The sequence below is a fragment of the Trichechus manatus genome, unplaced genomic scaffold (genome assembly GCF_000243295.1).
Source record: "Trichechus manatus latirostris isolate Lorelei unplaced genomic scaffold, TriManLat1.0 scaffold00054, whole genome shotgun sequence".
Taxonomy (NCBI): Eukaryota; Metazoa; Chordata; class Mammalia; order Sirenia; family Trichechidae; genus Trichechus; species Trichechus manatus.
This window is the reverse complement of record NW_004443990.1, coordinates 4,775,201-4,801,551: the sequence shown is the minus strand read 5'-3', so window position 1 is coordinate 4,801,551 and position 26,351 is coordinate 4,775,201. Positions and strand designations below refer to the sequence as shown.

Here is a 26,351-nt window from a genome sequence, read left to right as displayed (position 1 = left end):
TTCAGCCAAAGATTAGACAGGCCCATAAAACAAAACAAGACTAATGGGGCACAACAGCCCAGGGACAAGGACTAGAAGGCAGGAGGGGACAGGAAAGCTGATAATAGGGAACCCAAGGTCGAGAAGGGAAAGCGATGGCATGTCATGGGGTTGTAAACCAATGTCATAAAACAATATGTGTACTAACTGTTTAATGAGAAAATATTTGTTCTGTAAACCTTCATCTAAAGTACAATAAAAAAAAAATAATAATACTTTACTTTGTCTTTTTGAGCCACCTTTTGAAATCTGTTCAGGTCTTTTACTTCATCGTTTTTCCATTTGCTTTTGCTATTCTACATTCAAAACAAGTTTCAGAGTCTCTTCTGACATCCATTTTGGTTTTTTTTTTTCTCTATCTTTTTAATCACTTTTTGCTTTCTTCACGTACGATGTTCTTGAAGTCATCCCACAACTTGTCTGGTCTTCTGTCATTAGTGTTCAATGTATCTGCAGTGCAGTGAATTACATAATATGACCCTTCTAGCTATAGTCTTTGTGACTTCCACACAATGGGTGACACTACGCAAATAAAGTGTATGGATCCTGTGATGGCTAAGGTAATGTGTCAACTTAGCTGAGCCATGATTTTCAGTGGTTTGGCAGTTAGTTACGTAATGATGTAATCTGGCAGTTATGTAATGATGTAGTCATCCTCCATTTTGTGATCTGATGCAATTATCCTCCATTTTGTGATGTGTTGTAAATTCTAGCCTCGATGCCTGTGGTTATGGTGCCACTTCAGAGTGAGTTGTCCATTATGTTAATGAGGCAGGATTGGGGTAGGATGTATCTTGAGTCACTGCCTTAGTAGAGGGTGTGACTCAAGTCACCACCCTTACCCCAGTCACCACCCTTACCACCCTTATTCAAGTCACGCCCTTACGTGAGTCACACCTTTTATCTTATAAGAGATAAAAAGAGAGAGAAGTGAGTGGCGTTGATGGGGGGGAACCTACTACCACCAAGAAGAAGAGTTAAGAGTGGAGCTGATCCTTTAGACCCAGGATCCCTGTGCTGAGAACCTCTTAGACCCAGGAGACAGAAAGCTGACATAAGATAGCGAGAAGTGGCAGCAAGTGTGGCAGAGAACTGGCAGCAGCAGAATAAGAAGACCATCACGAGCCTGTGCGGTGGGCTTCCCGGCCCATGGAACGAGGTGGCTACAGTGGGTGCGCCAACCCACAGAGCGAGAGAGCTGAGCAACTTTGGACAGCAGGCTTCCTGGCGGAGTAGGGTGCCTCCAGGCATTTGTTGGCAGAGCTAGACTTGCTGACCCACAGAATAAGAGAGCTCAGCACCTTTTAGTAGAGGCGAACTGGTGGAGTGGGGTGCCCCCAGGCATTTATTGGTGGAGCTAAAGAGATTTGTAACACTTGCCCGAGCAGGGCAGAGGCTAGGCTGAGGAGCCAAGATGTCAAGGGGTCAAGGGCTGGAGAGAGAGGCCTATCTGTGGGCACGGCTGAGAAGAGGCTATCCTGATCAAAGAATTGTATCCTGAGTTGTTTCTGATCCTGAGTTGTAACCTGTTACATCCCTAATCAACTCCATAAACATGAGTATTGTCTATGAGTTCTGTGTGGCCACTGCAACGAATTATCGAACCTAGCAGAGAAGTAGAGAGTGTTGTGGGAGGGACAGCTGATGTCAGAACTGGAGAAAAAGTTGGAGAGAGGAGGTATGTCTGACATCTGCCTCATAGGAATCAGCCTTGGGCTTTTGATAATGATAAGGATTCTCTCTCCCCCTCTTGAAGTTAGGAGGTCTGATGTTGCTGCCACGCCATTTTTATAGCATCATATCTATTCTTGAGATGGTCTTTAAATTCAGGTGGGATATACTCAAGGTCATACTTCGGCTCTTGTGGACTTGTTTTAATTTTCTTCAGCTTAAACTTGAACTTGCATATGAACAATTGATGGTCTGTTTTGCAGTTGGCCCCGGCATTGTTCTGACTGATGATATTGAGTTTCGCCATCGTCTCTTTCCACAAATGTAGTCGATTTGATCCCTGTATGTTCCATCCGGTGAGGTCCACGTGTATAGTCACCGTTTGTGTTGTTGAAAAAGGTATTTCCAATGATTAAGTCATTGGTCTTGCAAAATTCTATCATGCGATCTCCCGCGTCGTTTCTATCACCAAGGCCATATTTTCCAACTACTCATCCTTCCTTGTTTCCCACTTTTGCATTCCAATCACCAGTAATTATCAACGCATCTTGATTGCGTGTTTGATCAATTTCAGACTGCAGAAGTTGGTAAAAATCTTCAATTTCTTCACTTTTGATGCCTAAAATTTGAATACTAGTAGTATTAACTGGTCTTCTTTGTAGGTGTATTGAATGCAACGCTGTTTGTCTTCAATTTACCATTCCCAGCATAGCAGACCATATGATTGTCCAATTAAAAATGGCCAGTACCAGTCCATTTCGGCTCACCAATGCCAAGGATATATAGATCTTTATGTTTGCCATTTCATTTCTGACCACTTCCAATTTTCCTAGATTCACACTTCGGACATTCCACGTTCTGATTATTAATAGATGTTTGCAGCTGTTTCTTCTCAATTTGAGTCATGCCACATCAGCAAATGAAGGTCGTGAAAAAGTTTTACTCCATCCAAGTCATTAAGGTCGACTTTACTTTGAGGAGGCAGCTCTTTCCCAGTCATATTTTGAGTATCTTCCAATTTGAGGGGCTCATCTTCTGGCACTGTATCAGACAATGTCCTGCTGCTATCCATAAGGTTTTCACTGGCCAGTTTTCTCAGAAGCAGATGGCCAAGTCCTTCTTCCCAGTCTATCTTAGTCTGGAAGCTCAGCTAAACCCTGTCCACCTAGGGTGACCCTGCTACTATTTGAAATAGAGTGGAATATCTTCCAGCATCACACGCAAGCCACCATAATACAACAAACTGACAGACAAGTGGTGGCCTAGCAAAACTAGCAAAGATTAAACAGGACCTAAAATTCCTTTGGGGAAAAAAATACAAGGCAATGACTTTGAGAGAGCCAAATTGTCTGTCATAGCATGCCCTACTTATCCAAAGATTATGAAAACATCGTTGTCCACATGAGGCAATATGATATGATGTTAAGTCCCCTACTTAACACATTTGTTTTTGGTCAGGAGTCTAGATTCATGCTAAGATGTATTCAAACCCACTACCATAGCAATAGCTGTGAAGTTATTCCTTCTTTATAAGGGACAGATTATTACTGGGCACACTTAAACTGCTAGAGATAGTCACAGCTCCCTGACAAGTAAATCTACTGTGGCAATGAAATGGGAAAGCTATGAAACACAAAAATCTGAAAAATATCCTTCTGGAAGAAAGATCACGTAACTTAGTCCCTCACCATAAAGATCTAGTGTTAAACAAACCTGAAAAAAAAGGTATGACTGGTTCTGCAAGTGACAGAAAGAAATGTGTTTTTTCTACTAAAAGTTTCCGAGATGACGCAGGGACTGCCGCTTGGAAACTACTTTCTAAACTAACTGCAAAGGGTTGGGTATAAACGTTTTATCAACATATTACAGTAAAGTCCTCTAGGAAGCTGCCTTACCGTTAAGGATAGAGAAAACCACAGATGCTGTGATTTCAGTTCTTCTCCTTCATTTTCTGTATTTTGTTATTTTCCCTAAAATCTAAGCTTTCATTTGATACGGAAGAAAAAGGGATCTTTTTCTGATGGGAAGGTTATGCTGATGTTGTCAGCACGTAACCTGGCATGCAGTTGCCTGTTAATGCAGTCTGCAGAAACCTGTCTCCAGATGAACAATGGCAGCAACACACTCACTCATTCAACAAAATGATAACATTTTTTGAATGCGGACAGTGAACCTGGTGCAGCGCATGGCATGGAAGGGAACAGACCTAGTCATCAAAATCCCCACCTAAGTGAGACCAATAGAGAAAGGGGGATCCAAAATGACAACGTATTTTCATAGTGAGATGAGACATTTGATTTGACAGTGGGCACAGATTTTTTTGTTTTTTCATTGTGCTTTAAGTGAAAGTTTACAATTCAAGTTAGTTTCTCATACAAAAATTTATATACACATTGTTATGACCGTAGCTGTTCTTCCTATACTGTGATAGCACACTCCTCCTTCCCACCCCGGATTTCCTGTGTTCATTCAACCAGCTCCTGACCCACTCTGCCTTCTCATCTCACCCCAGACAGAAGCTGCCCATTTAGTCTCATGTATCTACTTGAGCTAAGAAGCACACTCTTCACGAGTATCATTTTATGTCCCACAGTCCAGTCTAATCTTTGAAGAGCTGACCTTGGGAATGGTCTTAGTTTTGGGCTAACGGACAGTCTGGGGGCCATGTCTTCCAGGGTCCCTCCAGTCTCAGCCAAACCATTAAGTCTGGTCTCTTTACTAGAATTTGAGTTCTGCACCCCACTTTTCTCCTGCTCAGTCAGGGACTCTCTGTTGTGTTCCCTGTCAGGGCAGTCATTGTGGTAGCCAGGCACCATCTAGTTCTTCTGGTCTCAGGCTGATGGAGTCTCTGGTTTATGTGGCCCTTTCTGTCTCTTGGGCTAATATTTTCCTTGTGTCTTCAGTGTTCTTCATTCTCCTTTGTTCCAGGGAGGTTGGGACCAATTGATGCATCTTAGATGGCCACTCGCTAGCTTTTAAGACCCCAGACGCCACCCACCAAAGTGGGATGCAGAACATTTTCTGAATAAACTTTGTTATGCCGATTGACCTAGATGGCCCCTGAAACCATGGTCCCCAGACTCCCACCCCTGCTACTCTCTCCCTCGAAGTGTTTGGTTGTATTCAGGAAACTTCTTAGTTTTTGGTTTAGTCCAGTTGTGCTGACTTCCCTGTAGTGTGTGTTGTCCTTCCCTTCACTTAATTCTCGTCTACTATCTAGTTAGTGAATACCCTCTCCCTCCCTCCCCACCCTTGTAACCATCGAAGAATGTTTTCTTCTGTGTTTAAACCTCTTCTTGAGTTCTTATAATAGTGGTCTTATACAATATTTGTCCTTCTGCGACTGATTAAATTCACTCAGCATAATGCCTTCCAGATTCCTCCATGTTATGTTTCACAGCTTCATCATTGTTCTTTATCATTGCTTAGTATTCCATTGTGTGAATATACCATAATTTGTTTATCCATTCATCCATTGATGGGCGTCTAGGTTCCTTCCATCTTTTTGCTATTGTGAACAGTGCTGCAATGAATATGGGTGTGCATATTCTATTCGTGTGACGGCTCTTATTTCTCTAGGATATATTCCAAGGAGTAGGATTGCTGCATCATTTGGTACTTCTATTTCTAGCTTTTTAAGGAAGCACCAAATTGATTTCCAAAGTGGTTGTACCATTTTACTTTCACACCAGCAGTGTATAAGTGTTCCAGTTTCTCCACAACCTCTCCAACATTTATTATTGTGTGTTTTTTGGATAAATGCTAGCCTTGTTGGGGTGAGATGGTATCTCACTGTAGTTTTGATTTGCATTCCTCTAATGGCTAATGATGGTGAGCATTTCCTCATGTGTCTGTTAGCCACCTGAATGTCTAGTTTGGTGAAGTGCCTGGGGCACAGATTTTTAACTGACCCAAAAATTAAAGTGAGAGACAGAAGGACCATTATGTAGGTTAAAGTTCTTAAGGACAGAGACAGCCAACACAACTGAGGAGAGATGAACAAGCAGAACTTAACAAGAGAGGGAAGAAACTCAGATCCAATCTGATGAATTTCAGACAAGGCTGAAATAGAAGGAAAGAACTCACTTTGTGAAGAGGTTAGACTTGAGAGTTTTCTGCTAAGTGAAACTTAAATAACAAATGGAAGAGGGAGCTTCAAGAAAAAGAACAAAGAGGGGGAACTGTACTAAGGTTATTCATTTTGCATGTGACAATCCTCTCAATAGGCCAAATTTCAAAGGCCAGATGATTAATTTGGTTTCAGGATCTCCAAAAGCAGTTATCTTAGAGACTGGTCCAAGGTCTGCTTAGAGGAAGTAACTTTAAAGGACTGAAAATGACTATTCAGAATATATATTGGAAATATACATATTTCCAATCTAAACAATTATTTTTGATCTTTTGGTTCAATCGTGTATGTGTTTATTCTAATCTAAATACTCATTTTCAATCCTTTGTGTATATACACATACCCACAACCATAGTAATTCCATGATGATTGCTTTTGTATAAAACTAGATATGTGCTGAATTGGAAAATGTTGTGTCATATATATATATATTTTTTACAACAAATTCAAAAAACAAAATTTGATTTTAATTTAAAGTAATTTTTTTACCAGTGGTTTGCATGGTCTTCACCATCCTCATCTTCAATCTCCTACTTCTTTTGGTTCTGATGGAAAGGTTCAAGTTTTGTTTTCTTTTGTTTTTTCCCAGTTTGTCTGCATTTGGTGGAAGTTAAGCTTAGAAATAAAAAATATATGGGTGTAGCCATGCAAAACTGGGGTGGGACTGAAAAAAATAAACTCAACTGAAAAACTAGAGGGAAAAAAATATGTGTGTATGTATAAGCAAGTTTTATTATAGGATAACCACTTAAAATCTAAAACAAATTAACAATTCATCAACTAGGATTATAAATTATGTCCCCCCTCCCTTTTTTTTTTTTTTAACAAAACAATACATAAACTCAAAAGGAAAAACCAGCAATGTTTAAAAAATATTTGAGGGCTAATTGTATCTGATTCTCAAATACAGCTGCCAATCAGGGAATAGGATAGTCTAATTAGCACAGGCCCTTGAATATAAAAGGCATGTAATAAAAGTTTGTGATTTATTTAGCTTTCCAAGGACCAGTAAGTCTTTTTAAATCAACGTGTACTGTTAAAACTCTTTATAAAATGTATTAGTGTACTTTCCTGCCTAAATACATTACACCGAACATAATTTAGCCTTTATTTGGTATCTTATAACACTACAAGGATATAATTACAGTCATTTTCAGCATGAAATAATTTACGTACTTAAGTATAGGAGATTGGGCTGAATTTATAGTGTCCCTAATAAGTTCTTGTATTATTTGTTCTTTTTTTTAGATCCTTTCTATCTGCTTCTTTCTTTTAATTTATATCTAGCTCATAAACACAGTGCAGAAAAAATTCCTGTTAATGTAGTATTTATTCTATTTCACAAAATTTTTGCTAGAAAACTCTGGTTCTGGTTCAGTGGTAGAATTCTTGCCTTTCATGCAGGAGAACGGGGTTGGATTCCCAACCAATGCACCTCATACACAGCCAACACCCGTCTGTCAGTGGAATCTTGAGTATTGCTGTAATGCTGACCAGGTTTTTAGTCCGGAGATTCCAGACTAAGACAGACAAAGACAAAAGGGCTGGTGATCTACTTCTGAAAATCAGCCAGTGAAAATCCTATGGTTCACAACAGTCCAATGGTTCAGTTCAATGTGCATAAGGTCACCATGAGTCGGGGGCTGACTCGACAGCAACTAACAACAATAAAAGTAAGGCACAGAATTGGGAATAAAAACTCAGATACTAATTAACCTTCTTGCTACCAAGATTGCCAAGCTACAACAGGATATCTAAAGAAAGAAACCTGAGCTGTTTAAGTACATTCTCGGAAACTCCATGCCATAGAAGCGAAGGCTAACAGTCATTCATTCTTAACACTCTATGTTTAGGATCTCAAGACTTTGTCCAACAGCTTCAATAAATGTATAAAGATAGCAAGAGCTAAAGGTCAAAAAAAGAACCATGAACATCAGACAAGACCGCTGGAAGTGACCCAAAACATCACATGCTGGGCTCTCCTTTTTTAATGGTAATAACAGCGATACTGAGTGCTTATCCCTGCCTTTATTTCAAAGAGTTTCAAATGCTTTGCAGACATCTCTCACTAATCTTTATTAGGCCTTGGGAAGAAAAGTTTTCCCCAAGAAGTGACTTCAGAGAGGAAGGACTCTTCCCAAAATCAATAAAAAGGAAAATATTTTCCCCTCTTCACTCCCTCCCCTTAACACACGTCTCCTTACTCCCACTGTGTCGCACTGGTGATTGAAATGAGTTATAATACCACACAAGTGTTGAAAGGATAAATACAGTAATTGAGTTTGCTTCTAAAAGAGCTATAAGCTACGTGTGTTTAATCATAACAGGGAACAGGTAAATAGAAAAGATGGAAACCCATAATCACCTTTATCCCATTATTTACCTATTTTGGGGTGGGGGGTGGATTTCAAATTGTTTAAGTTACCAAATACTGAATACAGACTTCCATATTACAGAACATTAGCCTCTCATATGGTCTTTACCTAAAAGGGACTTCTTCATGGCCATAAACAGTTGATAGGTGTTATGACTGAAACCCCTCTAGTAGAGCATGCTTCATTCTCGTTTTGATCCAACGCTCCTCAGATGGGAACTGGGAGTCTCAGGGACTTGTGGGATAATTTCCAAGCAGGCTATAGAATCTTATCTGCTGAGCATCATCAAAGAACTATATGCTGGGACCAGCAAAGTACAGAGTATAGTAAACTGGGTAAATGAGTCCCCTTTACAATCCTGAACTCCTTCCCTCCCAGCCCTTAGAAATATGGTTGCAAAGCTGTACACAAAGCTGAAGTGTCACCATTTTGAACAATTATTTAAGGGTAGCAGTACTTATATATGCCAAAATCTTAAAAAGGGGTAGTATTTAAGAGTGAGATATGTGGTTCTAGGGTCCCTCAGACTTTGAGAAGTAAAAACTTAGAATGCAGTTGTTTTGTGTCAGCAACCATGTCAACGATCATGGAAGGAAGCTAATGGATGGGCTAACCAATGTAGAGCAGTCACATGTACAAAGGTCCAGGGAGGCACAAGCAAGGCAGTAATAGGATTGAAGTTCCAACTCTAGCGCTTATACATTGTTAGTCATTCTCTAAGCCACCAAGGCTACCTGTGCAACATCAATGGCAACATTTAATCAGCCCTTTGGCTCACAAATTTTTGAAGCTAAGCTTTGTCCCTTTAAACCAACAAAAGAAAAACCAAACCCATTACCATCGAATCAATTCTGACTCATAGTAACCCTATAGGACAGAGTAGAACTGCTCCATAGGGTTTCCAATGAGCGCCTGGTGGATTCGAACTACTGACCCTTTGGTTAGCAGCCAAACTCTTGTCTCTCTTAATATTTCTTACAGACAGTAGGTGAATAAGGAGGCGGTCAAGTCTAATTACTATTAATACTAGTAATACCTTATATTTACACTTCTGAATGATCATTCTCATATATTATTTCATTTCAGGTAGGCAAGCCATTTATTACTATTATCCCCATTTTACTCATGGGGACACAGGATCAAAGAGGCTAAGGAATTTTCCTTGAAGTCATAAAGCTAAGAACGATCAGAGCTGCGATTCAAATACAAGTTTACTGAGAGCTCTTTTCACTGTAGGATGTTACCACTCATGTTAGAAGGTCTTTTATGCCTTATTTTCATATTACATCATTACATGTGAATACTGTGCAAAGAACACCCTTTGATGGGCATAATATATACAATTATTTGATTGGTGATAGAAATTATGTTTAGGCCAGCAAGCCTCCAATTATACATAAAGTCTGAAAATAATGAAGTAATTCTGCCCTGAAGGAACCCAAGGAAAACTGATAATTGAAAAAGAAAAAAGTCCTCATCAAGGAAGTCAAATTGTCTCTATAACAACTGCCTAATCAGAGAACATTCACCCAGTGGCTTGAGTGAATGGTAGCTTCTCACCCCTGTAAAATTTTCATGGTGGTCTGACTCAGAGATACGTCCCTGATCTCTTTTGGGCAGATCATACTAACCTTCATGATCACTGGGCACATAATTGCACAAGGCAGCCATGAAAAATGTTTTTCAAATCATAAATTATCAAATGATTCACTATCATTCATAGACCCTCACAACAGTCTTGAAAACCAGGTGAACCAGAGAGTAACATGTGCATTTGATAAGCAGTAAAATAATCATTGAATGCCATGCAGAAAGATTAGCCTAGAAGTCAATGGGAGAACTCGTACTAGTCCTCCTGAAACTGGGACAGCCAAGTTTTTGGATGTATGTACCCATTTTCTGGGTGCCAAGTACTGTGGTTTCTGGGTAGAGTTTGACTATGGGAGAAAATCAGATCTTCTGGCAGAGCTTACAAAGCAGGTGCAGTCATAAAGAAGTTGACTTTTGATTCCATTGTCTGCCAGGACAGGTGGTTTGGTAGATGTATGGAACCCTGCCAGACAGGCTCCAGCTCAAACTTCCGTTTAGAAAACAAAACAATAAAAATAGAGACAAAATGCCAAATCCTGTTTCATACCCTCAAGATTGATATTCCTTGAAAAACTAGGGCATTTTATATAATATTATTAATTTGGTTCAAACATACATCAACTTAGGAGAAATAAGATAACAAAAATTAAAGGTCAATTGCTGGTTGGGCTCTTCCCTAGTAATTCAAGTCCCTAATCCCGTAGATAGGAGCCCTGGTGGTGCAGTAGTTAAGTGTTTGGCTGCTAACCGAAAAGCTGGTGGTTTGAACCTACCAGCCGCTCCATGGCAGAAAGATGTGGCAGGCTGGTTCCGTAAAGATTACAGCCCTGGAAACCCTATGGGGCAGTCTTACCCTGTCCTATAGGGTCACTATGAGTGGGAAGTGACTCGACAGCAATGGGTATTTCCCTATATAAACTAAAGGAACACTGTAACATTTCAGTGACCTTTCCTCGTATATTCCTAGTGTTAAACAAACAAGCAAACGAACTGTAATTTAATGTCTGCAACAGGAGTAACATGGGCAAGTTAGCACTGCTGAGTGGAATAAAAATCTTTGGTAAATCTTGCGTACCTTGCAGATCCTGCCTTGCCTTCCTAATACAAACTAGTGTGAGAATGGTCAGTTGGATGATATTATGAAAGGGACTGTCTTTCTCTTAAAAACTATAGCATGTTTAGACCAAAGTAAAAATAAAAAGGATTGCTTGTGGTGGCAAAGACATACAATTGAAATTTTTACCAGGTTTGTCTTCAGGGCAAGCCTTTGTGATTGATGATGCAGGCTCCTGACCACAAGGATACCACAAGAAGGCTATGAGGAAGAGTGCTCAGAGAATCCTTGTGGGGGCACTGTAGCTGCCACTACTGGAAATTCTGAGCATTTTTGGTGTTCTTGGAATTCTATTCCCAACCACTACTTTGTGGTCACGATGAAGGGATAGGAAGAGATTGGAAGTCTTCTAGAGCAAATACTCTCTTCTGTTCATACCACAGAGCCAAGATTAAAATAACAAGAATGTACTTCGCCCAGGGCCTAATTCTGCCTAAATCTGTCCTATCCATCATGTCATGTTTCTTAATTCTTGTTTTTGTTGTTGTTAATCTGTTCAAGGAAGGAAAGCTAGATCATCTATAAATGGGTTCCAGAAAAGCTTGGAAAAATTCATGAATTCAGAGAATATTTAAGAGTCAACCTCTGAGATCAATGCCATATAAATGACCCCAAGTGCAAGAAACAGAAAATTAAATGAATCATTGTTCTAGAACATAATCAATGCCACTGAATTGTTACATGTAGAAAGTATTGAATTGGTGTATGTTGTGCTATGTATATTATCAGCAACAGCAAAATTTTTTTAAACACAAAAAAAATGAATCATTGTTCTTATTTAGAAAATAATTTCTTAAAGTTATAGTTTCAATTCTTCTTACATGATAAATGGTCTATTCAGGCCCCAGAGATGAGGCTGTGAAGCTACTACTTAATGTGGTTGTGTCTCTTTATGCTTGACTCAATCAAATAGTTTAAATCCAGAAGTATGTAAGTCCTTCCTTCGTTTACCTGCCAAGACCTAAACTCAGGCCCTCAGGGTGCTGAGGTTTTCCTTTGTGGGAGAAAATGATATCATCAACACCTCAGAGACAGTAGGGAATGCAGGGAATGTGGCTCCTAACATTAAGTGATATCATCAGTTGTGCTGGGAGAAGCCCCAAATTCCCAAGAGTTGAAGCACTGAAGGTTAAGTTTTGTTGTTGTTGTTTCAAGTTTATCAATGGTATTTGGTGTGTCTATCAAGTTTTAAAAGGGCTAGTGGGGTAGGGAAGCTCTTCAAATAAGTCTGCAACTCAAGAACCAAACATAACATGAGTCAAGTCCAGATAGAACTATTCAACTCATTTGTATCTTACTGGGGCACATCCATCCAAAGAAGAATAGAGACAGTTATATTAGGCTCTCTCCCAGCTCGGAGATGAGTATATTCTTTGGGGGACTTGCTAATGTTGCAAGTTTGCATTCAAAATAAATTCTAAGCACTCACATAATCCCCCAGTCTCGTTCAAACTTTCTTTGATGTCCAACAACTAAGGACAAGGATCTTTGATTATAAAACAATTTCTTTGGTTGGAAGAAAATTCTTTGCAGGGCGTGAACAGCAGGAGAAAGAAAAGGTTTTTCTGAAGTGCAAACTAGTTGGAAACCCCCTGGGGAAAGAATCTGATTCCCAGTCTTTGAGAGGAGCGGGCCTGCCTGTACAAGCTGCCTCTGCTGAAGGCCTCTAAGAAGGAGCTTTTGTGTCTACTGCATGGCCCTCAGCAACAGCCCTTCTCTCTTTTTTTTGCCAGCGGAAGTTTTCCAACTCTGAGGATACACAATGCAGAAAGTCATGGTTTAATAACAAGGCATAGTTACTAATCAGATGGCCCCATTTCCACTCCTCCTGATGCCTCCAGATGCTTACATACCTCTGGACTAGAGCTGTATTCCCTTAGCACTTGAACACCTACCAGCTGCTCTGAAATCTTATTTCTATTGTAATTGTCTAGTTTATCTCAAATAACTCAACTTCACAAAGTATTTTAGGATTAGATGCATTAATTATTCATGGCTCTGTAGAGGTCTTGTCATTCTCCTTTCACTGCTATGACCCAGAGTGGCTTTAGGTTATCTCTGGCTCTTCCAGGCCTTTCCAAAGGTTCAGGGTCACTAAAGTATAGGTTAGTGATTGAATTCAGTGTGGTTTGGTCACTGGGATAGCCTTTGATAAAGGACTTAGAATCCTCAGTCTACTACAGATATTTTAAAATATGAATACATATCCAAACAAAGATGGTTTTGTGTGTGTTAACTGGAACGTCTGACGCTGAGTCTGAGGCTTAGTTCTGCTACCACTTTGTTATGTAACTTCAAGTAATTTGGTCATTTTTTGTACCACTTACCAAACAAATCTTATCCCAGGGAAAATAAAAAATAGGCAAGTCGCATGACCTTTTAGTATAGTAACAACTACCACTGCATTATTTCTAGAATAGGCATAGATTCTCAAAGTTTAGAGCTGTAAAGGACCTTAAAGATTACTGAATCACCCCACCAACCCCACCCCTGCAGAGGAAAGTTTAGGTGACTTGCTTAGTTACCTTTTAAATGATCATAAGGCAACTATGGACTTTTCATACACCCAAAGGGAGTAACTAAATAATTCCAAATAATATCTAACGATGATAAAAATATATATAATGTAAGAGTTTACTAACTTTAGAGCAGGTAATAACCTAATGTTTTCATAGCAGACATGCACATTTTTCTTGAGATGGTCTCTATGTTCCTGCATATTATACTAAAACCAACACATTTTAGAGAACAGAATAACATATATTTCATTATTGACTAAGGCCAATAATGAAAAGAACAACTTGGTATTAGAAACAAATTTTGCTAAATAGAGATAATATTCAAATCCTCTTTACCTTCTACATAAAGGATCTATATGGTTTGTGAGGAATTAAAACTGAGCTATTGAGATTACCAGTTCAAATGGGAGTTCCAGTGTGTTGAATTCTTCTCTTAAAAACTAAATTTTCTGTTTTAACTTTACTACGATTTAACAGGAACTTCGTGCACATTTTAGGAAGTCAGTGTGTGCAATTTAAAAAAAGAAAGCCATGGTGTCTAGTCATTTGGACTTCTAAAGAAAATACTACAGATGGGGATATTAAAACCTATATTTAACTGATAATGGTGAAAAGTTAGAAGGTAGGACTGTTTTGGTAGTAGTTGTCCTTCAGCTTTAAGCTACTTGAAGTTGTCTGGTACTTTAATGGTTTTTTGTTTGTTTCCTTATTTTTTCTTCAGCCATAGGGGAGTTTGAGACAGAATTGCCACAATCATTTGAACGACTCCTGAGACAATGAAAACTGGATCTCTAACGCATTTACGCCTGTGCCAGTTGTTTCACATCATCACATACTGCCTGTTTTATCTCCTCGGCAGAACTAGGCTAGGGTGTCATAATTTGTATTCCTCCAGTACCCAGCACAGTATTTGGTATACCTGTAACTCATTGCCGATGAGTGATTCCGACTCAGAGTGACCCTACAGAACAGAGGAGAACTGCCCCACAGGGTTTCTAAGGAGTGGCTGGTGGATTCGAACTGCGGACCTTTTGGTTAGCAGCCGAGCTCTTAACCACTGCACCACCAGGGCTCCGTAGTACACAGTAGACACTTAATAGTTGCTGACCAAGTGATAGCTTCCATTTCCTCCTCTCCACCCTTTCAGTACCATGAGGTAGAGGTGGTGTAGCCACATTATAAGACACCCAGAGAACCCAGTACAGCCTCTGCAAACAGAACAGTTCTCGGCCTAAACGTCAGAAAGAGCCTCTATTGCTTTGGAGAGATGATCTGGGCCTACAAGCCACCTGGTGTATAGTGATTCTACGGCAGAATAAATGACACATGCACCAGGTAAAGTAACGCTAAGTTGCAGCAAGTTATTTTGTTGCTGTTGATTTGTTTTAAACTACCGCTTCTAGTTACCCACCTCAAACCCACTGCCGTTGAGTCGATTCCGAGTCATAGCAACCCCATACAGCTTCCGAGGCTGTAAATCTCTACAGAAGCAGAGTGCCACATCTTTCTCCTGCGGAGCCGCTGGTGGTTTTGAACCACTGACCTTTCAGTTAGCAGTCAATCGCTTTAACCACTGTGCCACTAGGGCTCTTTGGCTTCTAGTTAACTAGGGATCAAAGAGGAAAAAGATCCACCCTAAGGCAGTCTATAATATCTTCCTAATGGAATGTTCAGGGGAAAATCTCTGCCAACATCTTCTCAATCTCCTTGCAATGACACCAAAAAGTTTAAAATAAAAAAAATACAGTTTACTAAAAAACTGTATTTTTACATTTTTTAAACTGAGGTGCAGCAACAGATCGGCAGCTCTTCAGTGAGCCACTACGCTCTCTGGGTCTATTTCTTCATCCGTGAAACGAAAAGATTGGATTGGTGCTTTTTCTAGCTTAAAATGTGATGATTATATTTCACAAATGGAATATCCTGCCCCCTGCCAAAACTGTATTTTACCCTAGGAATGGAAATCTAAGTAGGACTTAATTCTAGTATAGAGCCAAGAATAAAATTAACACACTTGGCCACAAGAATTTTAAAATCGGATAATTAATATGATTCTAAATAGAAGATATTACACAGATATGACAGCATATGAAACCTGAATCATGCAAAAGATGTGCCCCCCCCCCCCTTTTATAAGGGTGGACAATTCACAAGATTGTAGAAAATGGTTTAAAAAAAAGAATGGGAATCTGTAATCATTTTTTCAGGAAACAGCAAGATTTGTAGGCATAAGACATAAGACTTTCAGTGTCATTCAAATTATTCTACAGAAATAACAATAGCAACAGTATTTCTCAGTGGTCATATATTTATATATGTACAATAGTACTCTTTAAATAAATTAGCAAGCATAAAATTGACAGGTACATGATCAGTGAATGTGCATTTAAAATTACAACTGTATTATAGTCAATTTCTGTCATAACAGAAGTATTCTAAATCTTTAAAAACAACAACAACAAAACAGTGGTTTTGAACACAGTTATACTGCCATCTTAAACAGCTACCACTGCATTAGATGCAAACAGAGATCAGAATTTCTAAATAATCTAACTTTCTAACTCCAGGAAGAAAATGGGCCTTTGTGTTTACAGTTTTTTAAAAACCCTAACATTTAAGTCATTTTGATTATTTTAGTGTTTCTAAATTTGAAATTTAAACAAATTCCAAAATATTAAAAAGCAAAGAACAAAATAAAACCGAATTTATCCATGAACTGTAATGTTGTTTAGAACCCAGATAAAAATAAAAAAAAATAGTTGGCATGGAGTAGATTCTGACTCATGTCGACCCTAATAAGAGTATGTAATTTATATGTTACTTAAAAACAAACAAACAAAATATGTAACAACAAACCTTAGAATTAAAAAAAAAGATACAAAGCTTTCCATTATAGCAAATAGGAACTTAGGGGCCTGTGGAATCCTACCTTAGGGAAGGCAATGGAGCTTAAAGGGTGAAAATCAGAGAAATGCAAAGTAACCAAGGCTAAGATTTGTTTTACAGCATCTGTTCTCTGAATTTAGTAACCACATAGACACATACAGCCACAATTGTTCTACTAAAATCAAAACAAATTTGTAAACTATCCTTTATTCTTATGGGCCTTTCAGTGAAATCACCATACTGAAAAGTTGCAAGCATTTCTTGAATTGATACACAGTTTCACTTAGTATTTGCAGAGTGAATCTCCTTTACTATAAGCAGATCTTTGTCAGACACCAAATTTCACTTTTGGAGTTCCTTCATCTAAGGCCAACCTTCTTATGACAGCATCATAATATTGTCTGTTTACCTTCAACTAAATCATACAAATACTTTAAAATTTACATGAACTGGGAAAATTTTAAGAATGTTGTTTCATTTCTTGAAATAATTGGGGTTAAGATAGCAGTTTTTTTTTAACTTTGAATTACATATATTTTTATTCAAAGATTTATAATATCACTTGTATCACACTTTCTAGTTTTTGAAATCTTATTTAATCCTTGCAACAACTCTGAGAGATAGTGAAGGACAAATGCATTTGTCCTCATTTTTATAGATGAGGAAACTAAGGGCCACTTTACATATTTGACTCAACCAAGACTGTCTAACTTGTAACGATCAAATCAAGTCTTTCTATGGCCTGTTGTTAGGGCAGCAGTTCTTAACCTGGAGTCCTTAACTCCCTAGATGTACCTCAGAGACTGACTCTCAGCTCACTGAGATGTTATGCAAAATTGTGTATGTTAAGTACATATGTGTATTTTGTGCATATGTTCAACAACTTTCATCACATTCTCAAAAGGGTCTGTCACACACACACACACACACACACACACACACACACACACACAGACACACACACACAAAGATTAAAAACCACTGCTTTAGGGCATCTCAAAACCAGAATTGGGAATCACAAGTTTAAGAACTAAGAAGGTGAAGTCCTTTGGATATGTCCTGAAATCAAAGATCTAAAGTCAGTACCTCAATAAATCTTTTTTGGAACACCAGAATTTCCTAAAAAGCAAGGATTGAGTTATTAAACTAAAGAAATGCTGTGTAAAGGAGCACCTCCAACACATGGTTTCAGCCATGTTTACCATTTTCAAAAAACACTCAAGGAGACACTGTGCTGTAAGTCAGAGGAGTAAAGGAATACAACATGCTATGTCAAACTCAAATATAATTGACCTCATAATACACTTAAAAATGTGATGAGATAAATAAATGTTTCATCTTAGAGTTATCCCCCAGCTACCAGAGTTACTCAGCACCACCATGATGTTCTTTATATTCATTCAATAAATATTTTTTGAGTACCTACTATGTCTAAGGAGTCCCTGGGTGGCACAAACTGTTAAGCACTCTACTACTAGCCAGAAAGTTTACAGTTTGAAACCATCCAGAGGCACCTCAGAAGCCAGGCCTGGCGATCTGCTTCTAAAGGTCATACCCTTGAAAACCCTATGTAGCAGTTCTACTCTGCACACATGGGATTGTCATGAATAGGAGTTGACTTGATGGCAACAAACTACAACTATGTCTAAGGCACAGTCCTAGCCCCAGGGATACAGTTTTGAACCAAACAGACAAAAATCCTTTCTTTCACGGAGCTCGTATTCTACTGAGGGGACAGAGACAACTACAAAAGTAAAATGTGTCACATGACAGTAAGTTTAGGAAGAAAAATAAAGCAGGGAAGGGAAATATGAGTCGTGGGGAGAATAGGAATTGCCCTTTAGAAAAAGATGGTCTAGAAAGGCCTCATTGAGAAGGTATATTAGACTGTTGGGGGTGACATTTGGGGGGATAAGAGAAGCAGATATCTGGGGTAGAAATGTTTCAGGCTGTAGGACTAGCAAGTGGAAAGGCCCTATGTCTGGTCTGATTGAAGGACTGCAAGGAGGCCAGAATGGGTGGAGCTGATTGAGGAGGAGAGGAGGTAAGCAGTAGAGGGGCTGGCCAGATCACATGAAGACTTTGGCTTTCACTTTAGTAACAACTGTTGAAAGCACAATGAATGCAGGTCAGAGTATTAGGTCTTAGGGTTTTTTGGCAAACTGCTTCACCAATAGTCTTTTGACTTAATTACCATATTGAGGAACGTAGGTCCAAATAGAGGATATCGCAGCCATTGACATTTTAGCGTTTTAGGATTTCTACTCAACAGAATTGATCCCTGAGAAATCTACATCCTTGGACACCTTAAAAATTGGCTTATTCTTCTATCTCCTGCAAAGCAGACTGGGTCCACCGCTGCACACTTTGTTCTTGGATAATTTACTTGCTTTCCCTCCCCAAGTATATTTCCTTTCCTGTAAAATGGGAGAAAATATTGCGTGTTCTTACCTGGCGGGCAGGTATTTGTGAATCATTTTAAGCTTCTTGGATGAAAACTACTATATGCATTCAATGTAACATCATTATCACACTCTTCAGTAACAATATACTGCTACTAATTTTGATTCCTGACAGGACATTTATAATAGTACATTGCTCATTTATAACGTATTTTTTTTCTTTGCATTTAACAATTTGAAGGGAATAAAAAAAAAAATTTCAATAAACTCCAGTGAACAAAACATAAAGGCTTTTTTCTTAAAAACAAAACCATGAGTCCCAGCAAGACCTTTAATACTGTATTAAAAAACAAACTATGGCTAATTCTTAGATAAATTGCTACACACATGAACACACACACACTTTACTACACACACACATGCACGTACACACACACACGCACGCACATATGCACACACACACGCACATATGCAGACACGCACGCGCACACACACGCACACACGCACGCACACGCATGCACACACACGCACGCACACGCACGCATGCACACACACGCACACACACGCACGCACGCACACACGCACACACGCACGCACAAAGAAATGCCAACCCCAGAATAAGCTAAATGAACACTAACTAAACTAGCCTGACAGGAACAATAGCCAGGGGCATAGCCCACTGCCTCCTAATCACAGAGATTTGTGAATTTGAACTTAGAAATTTTTTGCCAGATTTCAACACAAAATATGGAACTATTATATTTGTTTGATGGGTGTTTGTACCTTCTTAACTTGAAAAATCATCATTAAAAATATTCTGCAGCTTCCTTCTCTTTTCTGGGTGCCAGGCTTCAACAATAAAGCCAAGTCAAGAAGGCTCTGAGCTGGGATCGGAGGAGGCAAGCACCTAAGAATGTTTGTGCACGCAGGGGAATTATGTCTGATGATGTGCTTATGATTACTTTCTAAAGTCAATTAAAAATTAGTTGGACTTTCTGCATCTCCATTAACATAAATGAGAGTTGATTGTACCTTGAATATTTACTCTGCACTTCTCTTAAATGTTGGCCTCAAAGCAAAATCACAAAATCTACTTTGAGATCTCCGCTTCCAAGGAACTCTAACATGAACAGCCAATGAAATGCACGTTGTTTCCAAGTTTATTTCAGGTTTCTATATTAGATAAGGAGGCTTGGGGGCGCAATGGTTAAGCGCTCGGCTGCTAACCAAAAGGTTGGCAGTTTGAACCAACCAGCTGCTCTGTGGGAGAAAGATGTGGCAGTCTGCTTCCGTAAAGATTACAGCCTTGGAAACCCTACGAGGCAGTTCTACTCTGTCCTACAGGGACGCTATGAGTCGGAATCAACTCGACCGCAGTGGGATAGGTTTTTGGGTACGTTAGATAACTTACCATAGAATTTTAAAATGAAGAGAGAAGTAATGAAAGCTGTTCTACTAAAGGGGAGATATCGAGTAAATAAACATTCTCATTTATAAATATCTGTGCAAATGAAATGTAAAATGAGAGAAACAGAATACAGAGATTATTAGAAGTTAGCAGAATATTGTATATTCTGGATCAACCTCGGAGAATTATACTCATCTCTTTCATTCTTTTCTATTCTGGAAATAAACTAGTATTTATACAAAGCTTGCACTGGTGTTCTGTTTGTCTTTGGCAATCTTGGATATACAGAATTTTAGAGCTGAAAAAGCACGGGCTAAGGAGTCCAAGTTTCAGCTATGTCACTTACTAGCCACATGACCTTGGCAGATGTTAATGCTTTGAGCCTCAGTTTCCTTATATGTAAAATGTGAAAACATAAGTACTGTACTGAGTCGGAATCGACTCAACAGCAGTGGGTTTTTGGCACTTCTCTCAGAGTTATTATGAGGATTCAATGAGTTAATACATATCAGGTACATAGCACACGTTTGGTAGCTATTATGTTTTCATCCCTCAATTTTACATACAAGGAATCTAAAGGCTAGGAAGGTAAACTAGTTTGCCCCAAATCACACAACTTCTTAGTGGCAGAGTCAGAACTAAAGGTCAAGTCCTTTGAGTCGCAGTCTAGTCACTCTGTCAACTGTACTTTGCTATACAGCATTGCCTCTCTGGCTTTGGCAGCTAATTAAAGTTTTCTCTCCCCTCTCCTCAAAAAACTCATTTCAGGCCCTAACTACAAATAAAGTAAAAATGCAAAGACAAGATAACTACGTGTTGACTAATAGGGAAAATTAATGGGCAAGCAGAGACATGGTACAAAGGGGAATTTGTCCAAGAGGTGTTCACTGCTACCAGCCAAATGCTAAACTGCCACTATTCCCATTGTAGGTCTGAAGCCTTAGGGCAGTACATTCTAATCTTGATCATAACTCTATCCTGGAGTTGAAGAAAATCCAGGACAACCAGCTGAGCAGGAACAGTGTGATAGTTAGAGAATTGGTTACCCTCTTGTGTTATGCTAAGATTCTCTTGCTCTTTTGCTCTAAAAAAAAGTTTAACTTTCAGTTGTTCCTCTAAGCAACATTTATAAATAAGGAACAAAGACTGAGAAAGAAAATATGACTCATTATTTTTAGAAACAGCGGCAATAACAATACTAGAAATAGTATAAATAAACAATAAGTAATAAGAGGTAAACAAACCAGGAAACTGAAAAGTAGACAATGCATAGCTTCAGCATATTTTCCATCTACAATGGTATAAACAGGAGAAGAATATATTCGAAAGAAAAATAAAATAGTAAGAAGTTAAAATCACTATCACTTAGTCCTCTTTATCATTCACCGCCAAGAAGTAATTAGGAGATGTGGACCGTTTCCTTGACATGAATCTTTTATGGCGAATAAGGGATCTACTCATAAGACCAGCAGTGGAAGGTTATCCTAAACATATATATAAACTGAGTGGAAGACATAGAAACAAAAAAAGGCAGGAGGAAAGCAGAGGAGAGGAAGAGACAAGGATTTTGGCAAACGGGAAATCTAAGAACGAAACACTTTAAAGACAATGGCAAACCTGCACAGGGAAATGATACAGTACACATGAAATGATATGATAATGTAAAGAAGTAGTTCTCTGGCAAAACGGAAAGGAAAGCAATATAATTTGATCAATATAATTTGATCAGGGCTAAGATGGGAAGTTTTGAAATGGAAAGGAAAGAACTTGAGAATTACAAGAAAATATAGCAAAGGTAACATGTTCTCTTTTATTTTAACTTTCTTCTAGTACTCTTAAAAAGAATACTACAATTCAAAATTTTGAACATATCTTGTAAAACAGATATTACTGTTGCCAAAGAGAAATCTAAGCACAAAGATGAGGGCTCAGTATCAGGACAAAAATGCATTAAGGCCTTGCGTTCAAGGTCCTTGTATAGCCATTGGATGAAGTTGAGTGAGACAAGCAACATTATTTTAGAGACAATTCTATGGTCTATTTTATTATTAAATAAATTGGGGGCACATTGTCAAGGGATGTTTCCCTTTGTTTAAGGAATATTAAAATTTTAATGCAAATGAAAATCCAGTAAATTTGGTTCTTATGAAAATTGTATACACCCTGAATTAATAGAGCAAAATGTAAGGAATATTTGATTTCCTGAAACTCTCTGGGAACTACAGAAAGCGCAAGGTTATTATTACTTTTTAAATCACTGTCCTCATACCTTCACCTTTCCTAATGCATAGCATCCCCAGGTTTACAAAGACTTGATTGCATCTTTGGAGACAATCTTAACAGGCGGCTCAAATAATTCATAGATAGAAGGATACATAGAATTACCCAAAATTCTTCAAAATCAGCTGAGACAACTGGTTTTAGGTTTGTGACACTGGAGTACAGCTATACACCAAGAAAACTAAAGTGCAGCAAAGCAGAGCTCTAGGAGATATAAACACACCTTCAGTTAAATGGAAGACTTGGTTAACCCTAGTTGAGTAAACCTGAGTTGCAGTGCAGTCTGATAAGGAACAAACAGCATGGATTCTAGAAGTGTAAACCATGTGTCCCTAACACACTTGAGTTCTCTGAAATAGTTAATCAAATAGTAGATAAAGAAGAACTGATGCATATAATTCAAAAGATTTTTTAAAAAGAAAAATAAAGCCTCTCACAAGAGACTTAAGAAAAGTTAGTAACTGTTGTGGATTAAAAATTGATTAATTAAGCAATAATACAGGGCCAACACTGAAAATCCGCAGAGATTAATACTAGGCTAATGTACAAATTTATTAAGCCCATGTGGACAGAAGCCTATGTGGACAGAAAAGGTGAAGACAGACTGAAAACTGCCAACTATGCAAAACTATCAACTGTAAAGCCTGAAAAGTCTTGCTAAATAATTAGATACAATGAAATTCCCTCTTGACAAAGAAACAATATTTCAAGTATACTGAGAGGCTCGAAGTTAATAGTTAAAAAAAAAAGAAAGCAAGATTTACCAGAGTGAGAAAAAGAGCAGAATAAGAGAAGATACGGTAAAGACTGATAAAACAACGAATGGCAAAGAGAATGCCAGCTAGTGTCTCTTATTTACCCTCTCCTTTATGCAAACACAGAAATTTTATGTAGAGCTTTATGATAATAGAAAACAGCAAATTTAAAATAAAAGAGGAAATTATTTTATGCAGCATATAATAACTCCATTGAACATGCTGCTACAGGATATTATTAAAGCAAAAAGCTTCGTATGGCTCCCAAAGACTTCCGAGATATCAAAATAGGGTTCTATTTACAATTTACTTAGGGTGAAAAATTAAAATGGAGCTCATACCTCATGCTTCAGGGTATTAACTAGGCAAGATCAGAAAGGAAGATTCCTTTCCAATTGTTGTATTCAAAATCATTTCTGATTTCAACTTTTAAGCATTCCTAATTTCATTTTAGAGTCCAAATTAAGTGATAAGACTCTTCTTATCAAAACGTACCATTTTTCAGATACATCTCCTTTCCCATTTATTTTTCTAAATAATAGAGTCTTCCATTTCACCCGATTCTTCTTCCACTTCATTTATTCCAGCTTCAAAATATTGCCTAAGAAGTGATTATGAAGAACCACTAAACCATACATATATGTATATATATATAAAATCCATATCATGTTTGGAAAGGAGAGTTCCATAATGTTTCATTTTCCCACCTTCTTTCTCTGAGTAGAGAAAAATCTTAACTCACACAATACTTTGGTTCTGTTTAAATCACAAAATAAAAATCTGAGCTTGGATGCTGAGGTAGATCACATTTACAACATTTTAACCTGGGTCCAAGAGCTGCAGCAAGTGTCCCTTTAGAAGATGAATTTTAATCAATAAGCAACAATTTTATGGAGTAAGCCTCTAGATTGCCACATTAAAAAGGTTCAGCCCTCTAGGCTCTATCTTCACCACAGGCAACGAGAAATTGGTCTATGAAATGCTATGGCTCCAGTCAAGTTCATAAATTCAACACAAAAGAGTAGGCTATGAATGAGTTATAGACAAAATTCACAGCCTGAAAGCCTAAGAAAATGTGTGTGAAAAAGTTTGCGGGTCAATAAAAAAGAGATGCTAAATCCAAAAGTTTTAAAAACAATAAAATCATGTGTGGACAAGACCAAGGTGATCAGGAGGCAGTTTTACAGCTTGTGTCCATTTTGTAATCCAGTCCTCTCCATTTTGGACTTAGCAGTGGGGTGCCATACATGGTGGAAGGCCAGCCATAGCATTCAAGCTTGACTGAATTTTAAAAGTGACACAGTAATCAAATACACTCCAAAGGCATTCCAGAATTTCAGGGTGCTGCTGACCATTAAAATCAACCTCCTTATTGCTCCCTTCAAATGTAAACAGAATGTAAAGTACAATCCTCGGGTCAATTAAATGTAAGCCTATATATTTCATCTATCCAAAAATAGTGTTCAGAATAATCACTAGCAAAGAAAAATCTTAATATATGTACCTAAAAAGGCAATTTAATACCAGAGTTAGAAATAAGCAGATGACCTTCTAAAATATGGGATTTATATGTTTCTTCCTGAGCATAAAATAAGAATTTGATTTAGAATGCCCGTAAGGCACTATGTTTTTAAAACAGAACAAACAGAAAGCTAAGCAGCAGAAGCCCTTGTATGGTATTTGGTTTGGGAGACAAAAGAAGAAAGGCAGATTCCAAACAGATGGAAAGTGAAATACAGTAAAGTTATCCTTACCTGCATTAGTTTTCCTTCTGCTGGAGTTATTTCAGCAACACCAGCAAACACACCCTCCAATGTGAGATTCAATTTTCCTGTGGGGTCCATTTTCAGGGGGATCACTCTGATAATAGCTTTCTGCTCTGCGGATCTTTCAGACTCCACCGCTGCTGCCAGTACCAGTCCTGTGCGTCCAAAGCCTGCCTGCAGGATAGCCATCAGCAGCCAGGGCCAGAGGGCAGCCAGCTGCAGCTGGTGGCCACCACTCATGCTACCAGCTGCAGCAATGCACTTCGGCCATACATACTGCTTCCACTAGCTAACACCAAATGCAGTTTCCCAGATCCAGGCAAATGGAGGAAAAGAGAATTTATGCTTCAGTTTCAGAAAGCCAAGTCGGAGTTTTGGCCCTTTTTCTAAAGTATACTCCCAAGAACAGGTGGCAGTCCTGATGGGGCAGAGAAGAGAGTGTTTTCAGCCTACTTCTGTTGCAGGTATGTCATTTTCTCCCATCTTTACCCTTGTAAGTAAAGATATCACAACTTCTCTTTGCAACTTCCAACTTTGAGGTTGAATGTCACATCATGAATTTTTATGTCAGATCACTTGGTGTTGGTCTTCCATATGTAACAAGTTGCTGAGCCACCGAACCCAATGTTCATGAACAAAACAAGGCAAAGTAAACGGCTAAGGCCATGCATCCAAGTTGAGTGTGAAGAACTCCAGCTCAGAAAATGAAGAGATGGCACTTTTCAAGTCACAAAATTTGCTAATGGTGAATGACTAAAGACCTCAAGAAGAATTTTTTTTAATGGGGGGAGGTGGAAAACAATAATAAAACACAATTTCAGGCCACATCTTGAGGAATGTCCAAAGATGCTACAACATGTTTTCAGAAAAGTTTCCACATGAAACTGTATTTCAGTGTAGCCAAAGTTCTAGGCCCACTGATTTTATATACTTTTCATGAAGCTGGACATACTATAATTTTTTTGTTTTCTACCAAAATTTGCCTATAAATTAGGTGCTAAGTGTGTACATCTTCACATTGTACAAGACAATCCTGAGCATCACAACCTTTTCCAGCTTTCATAATTAGGAGAACATTTGAAAAGCTTAGCTTTCCAATTATTTTTTCCAGTTAAAAGTCACATTTCTATCTCCATTTTCCTCTCTCTCTTAGGGATTCCAGCTTTTATTCTCCAGCTTGAGAATGCCAAGCACTTTGATTTCCCATGAGATGCTTTTGGAAACTACTTTAGTATCCAGATCTCATAATCTGTAATTTTCTAGGTTCATAAGAAAAACAAAGGACTATTCCTAACACGTTTTCAAATTCCTTGAGGGGGTGGGGAATAAAAGGTAGAGGGGGTAGGGAGGTGATTAGTCACAGGCTTTGAGTAGAACACCCTAAAAAAGCAAAAATAAGCCTGAGTAGTGTAGTTCT

General features: G+C 38.5%; 1 protein-coding gene across 2 annotated transcripts in view; it reads right to left on the bottom strand.

The window, feature by feature from the left end:
* The window catches only part of RNF43 (ring finger protein 43), a 68,251-nt gene extending 42,697 nt beyond the window's left edge, over nucleotides 1-25,554 (bottom strand). For both annotated transcript variants that reach the window (XM_004377878.2, XM_004377877.2), the window contains exon 1: nucleotides 24,923-25,554. In XM_004377878.2, the coding sequence (XP_004377935.1) occupies nucleotides 24,923-25,174 (252 nt within the window). In that variant the 5' untranslated portion in view covers nucleotides 25,175-25,554. The remainder of the gene's footprint in view (nucleotides 1-24,922) is intronic.
* Nucleotides 25,555-26,351: the final 797 nt, after the last annotated feature.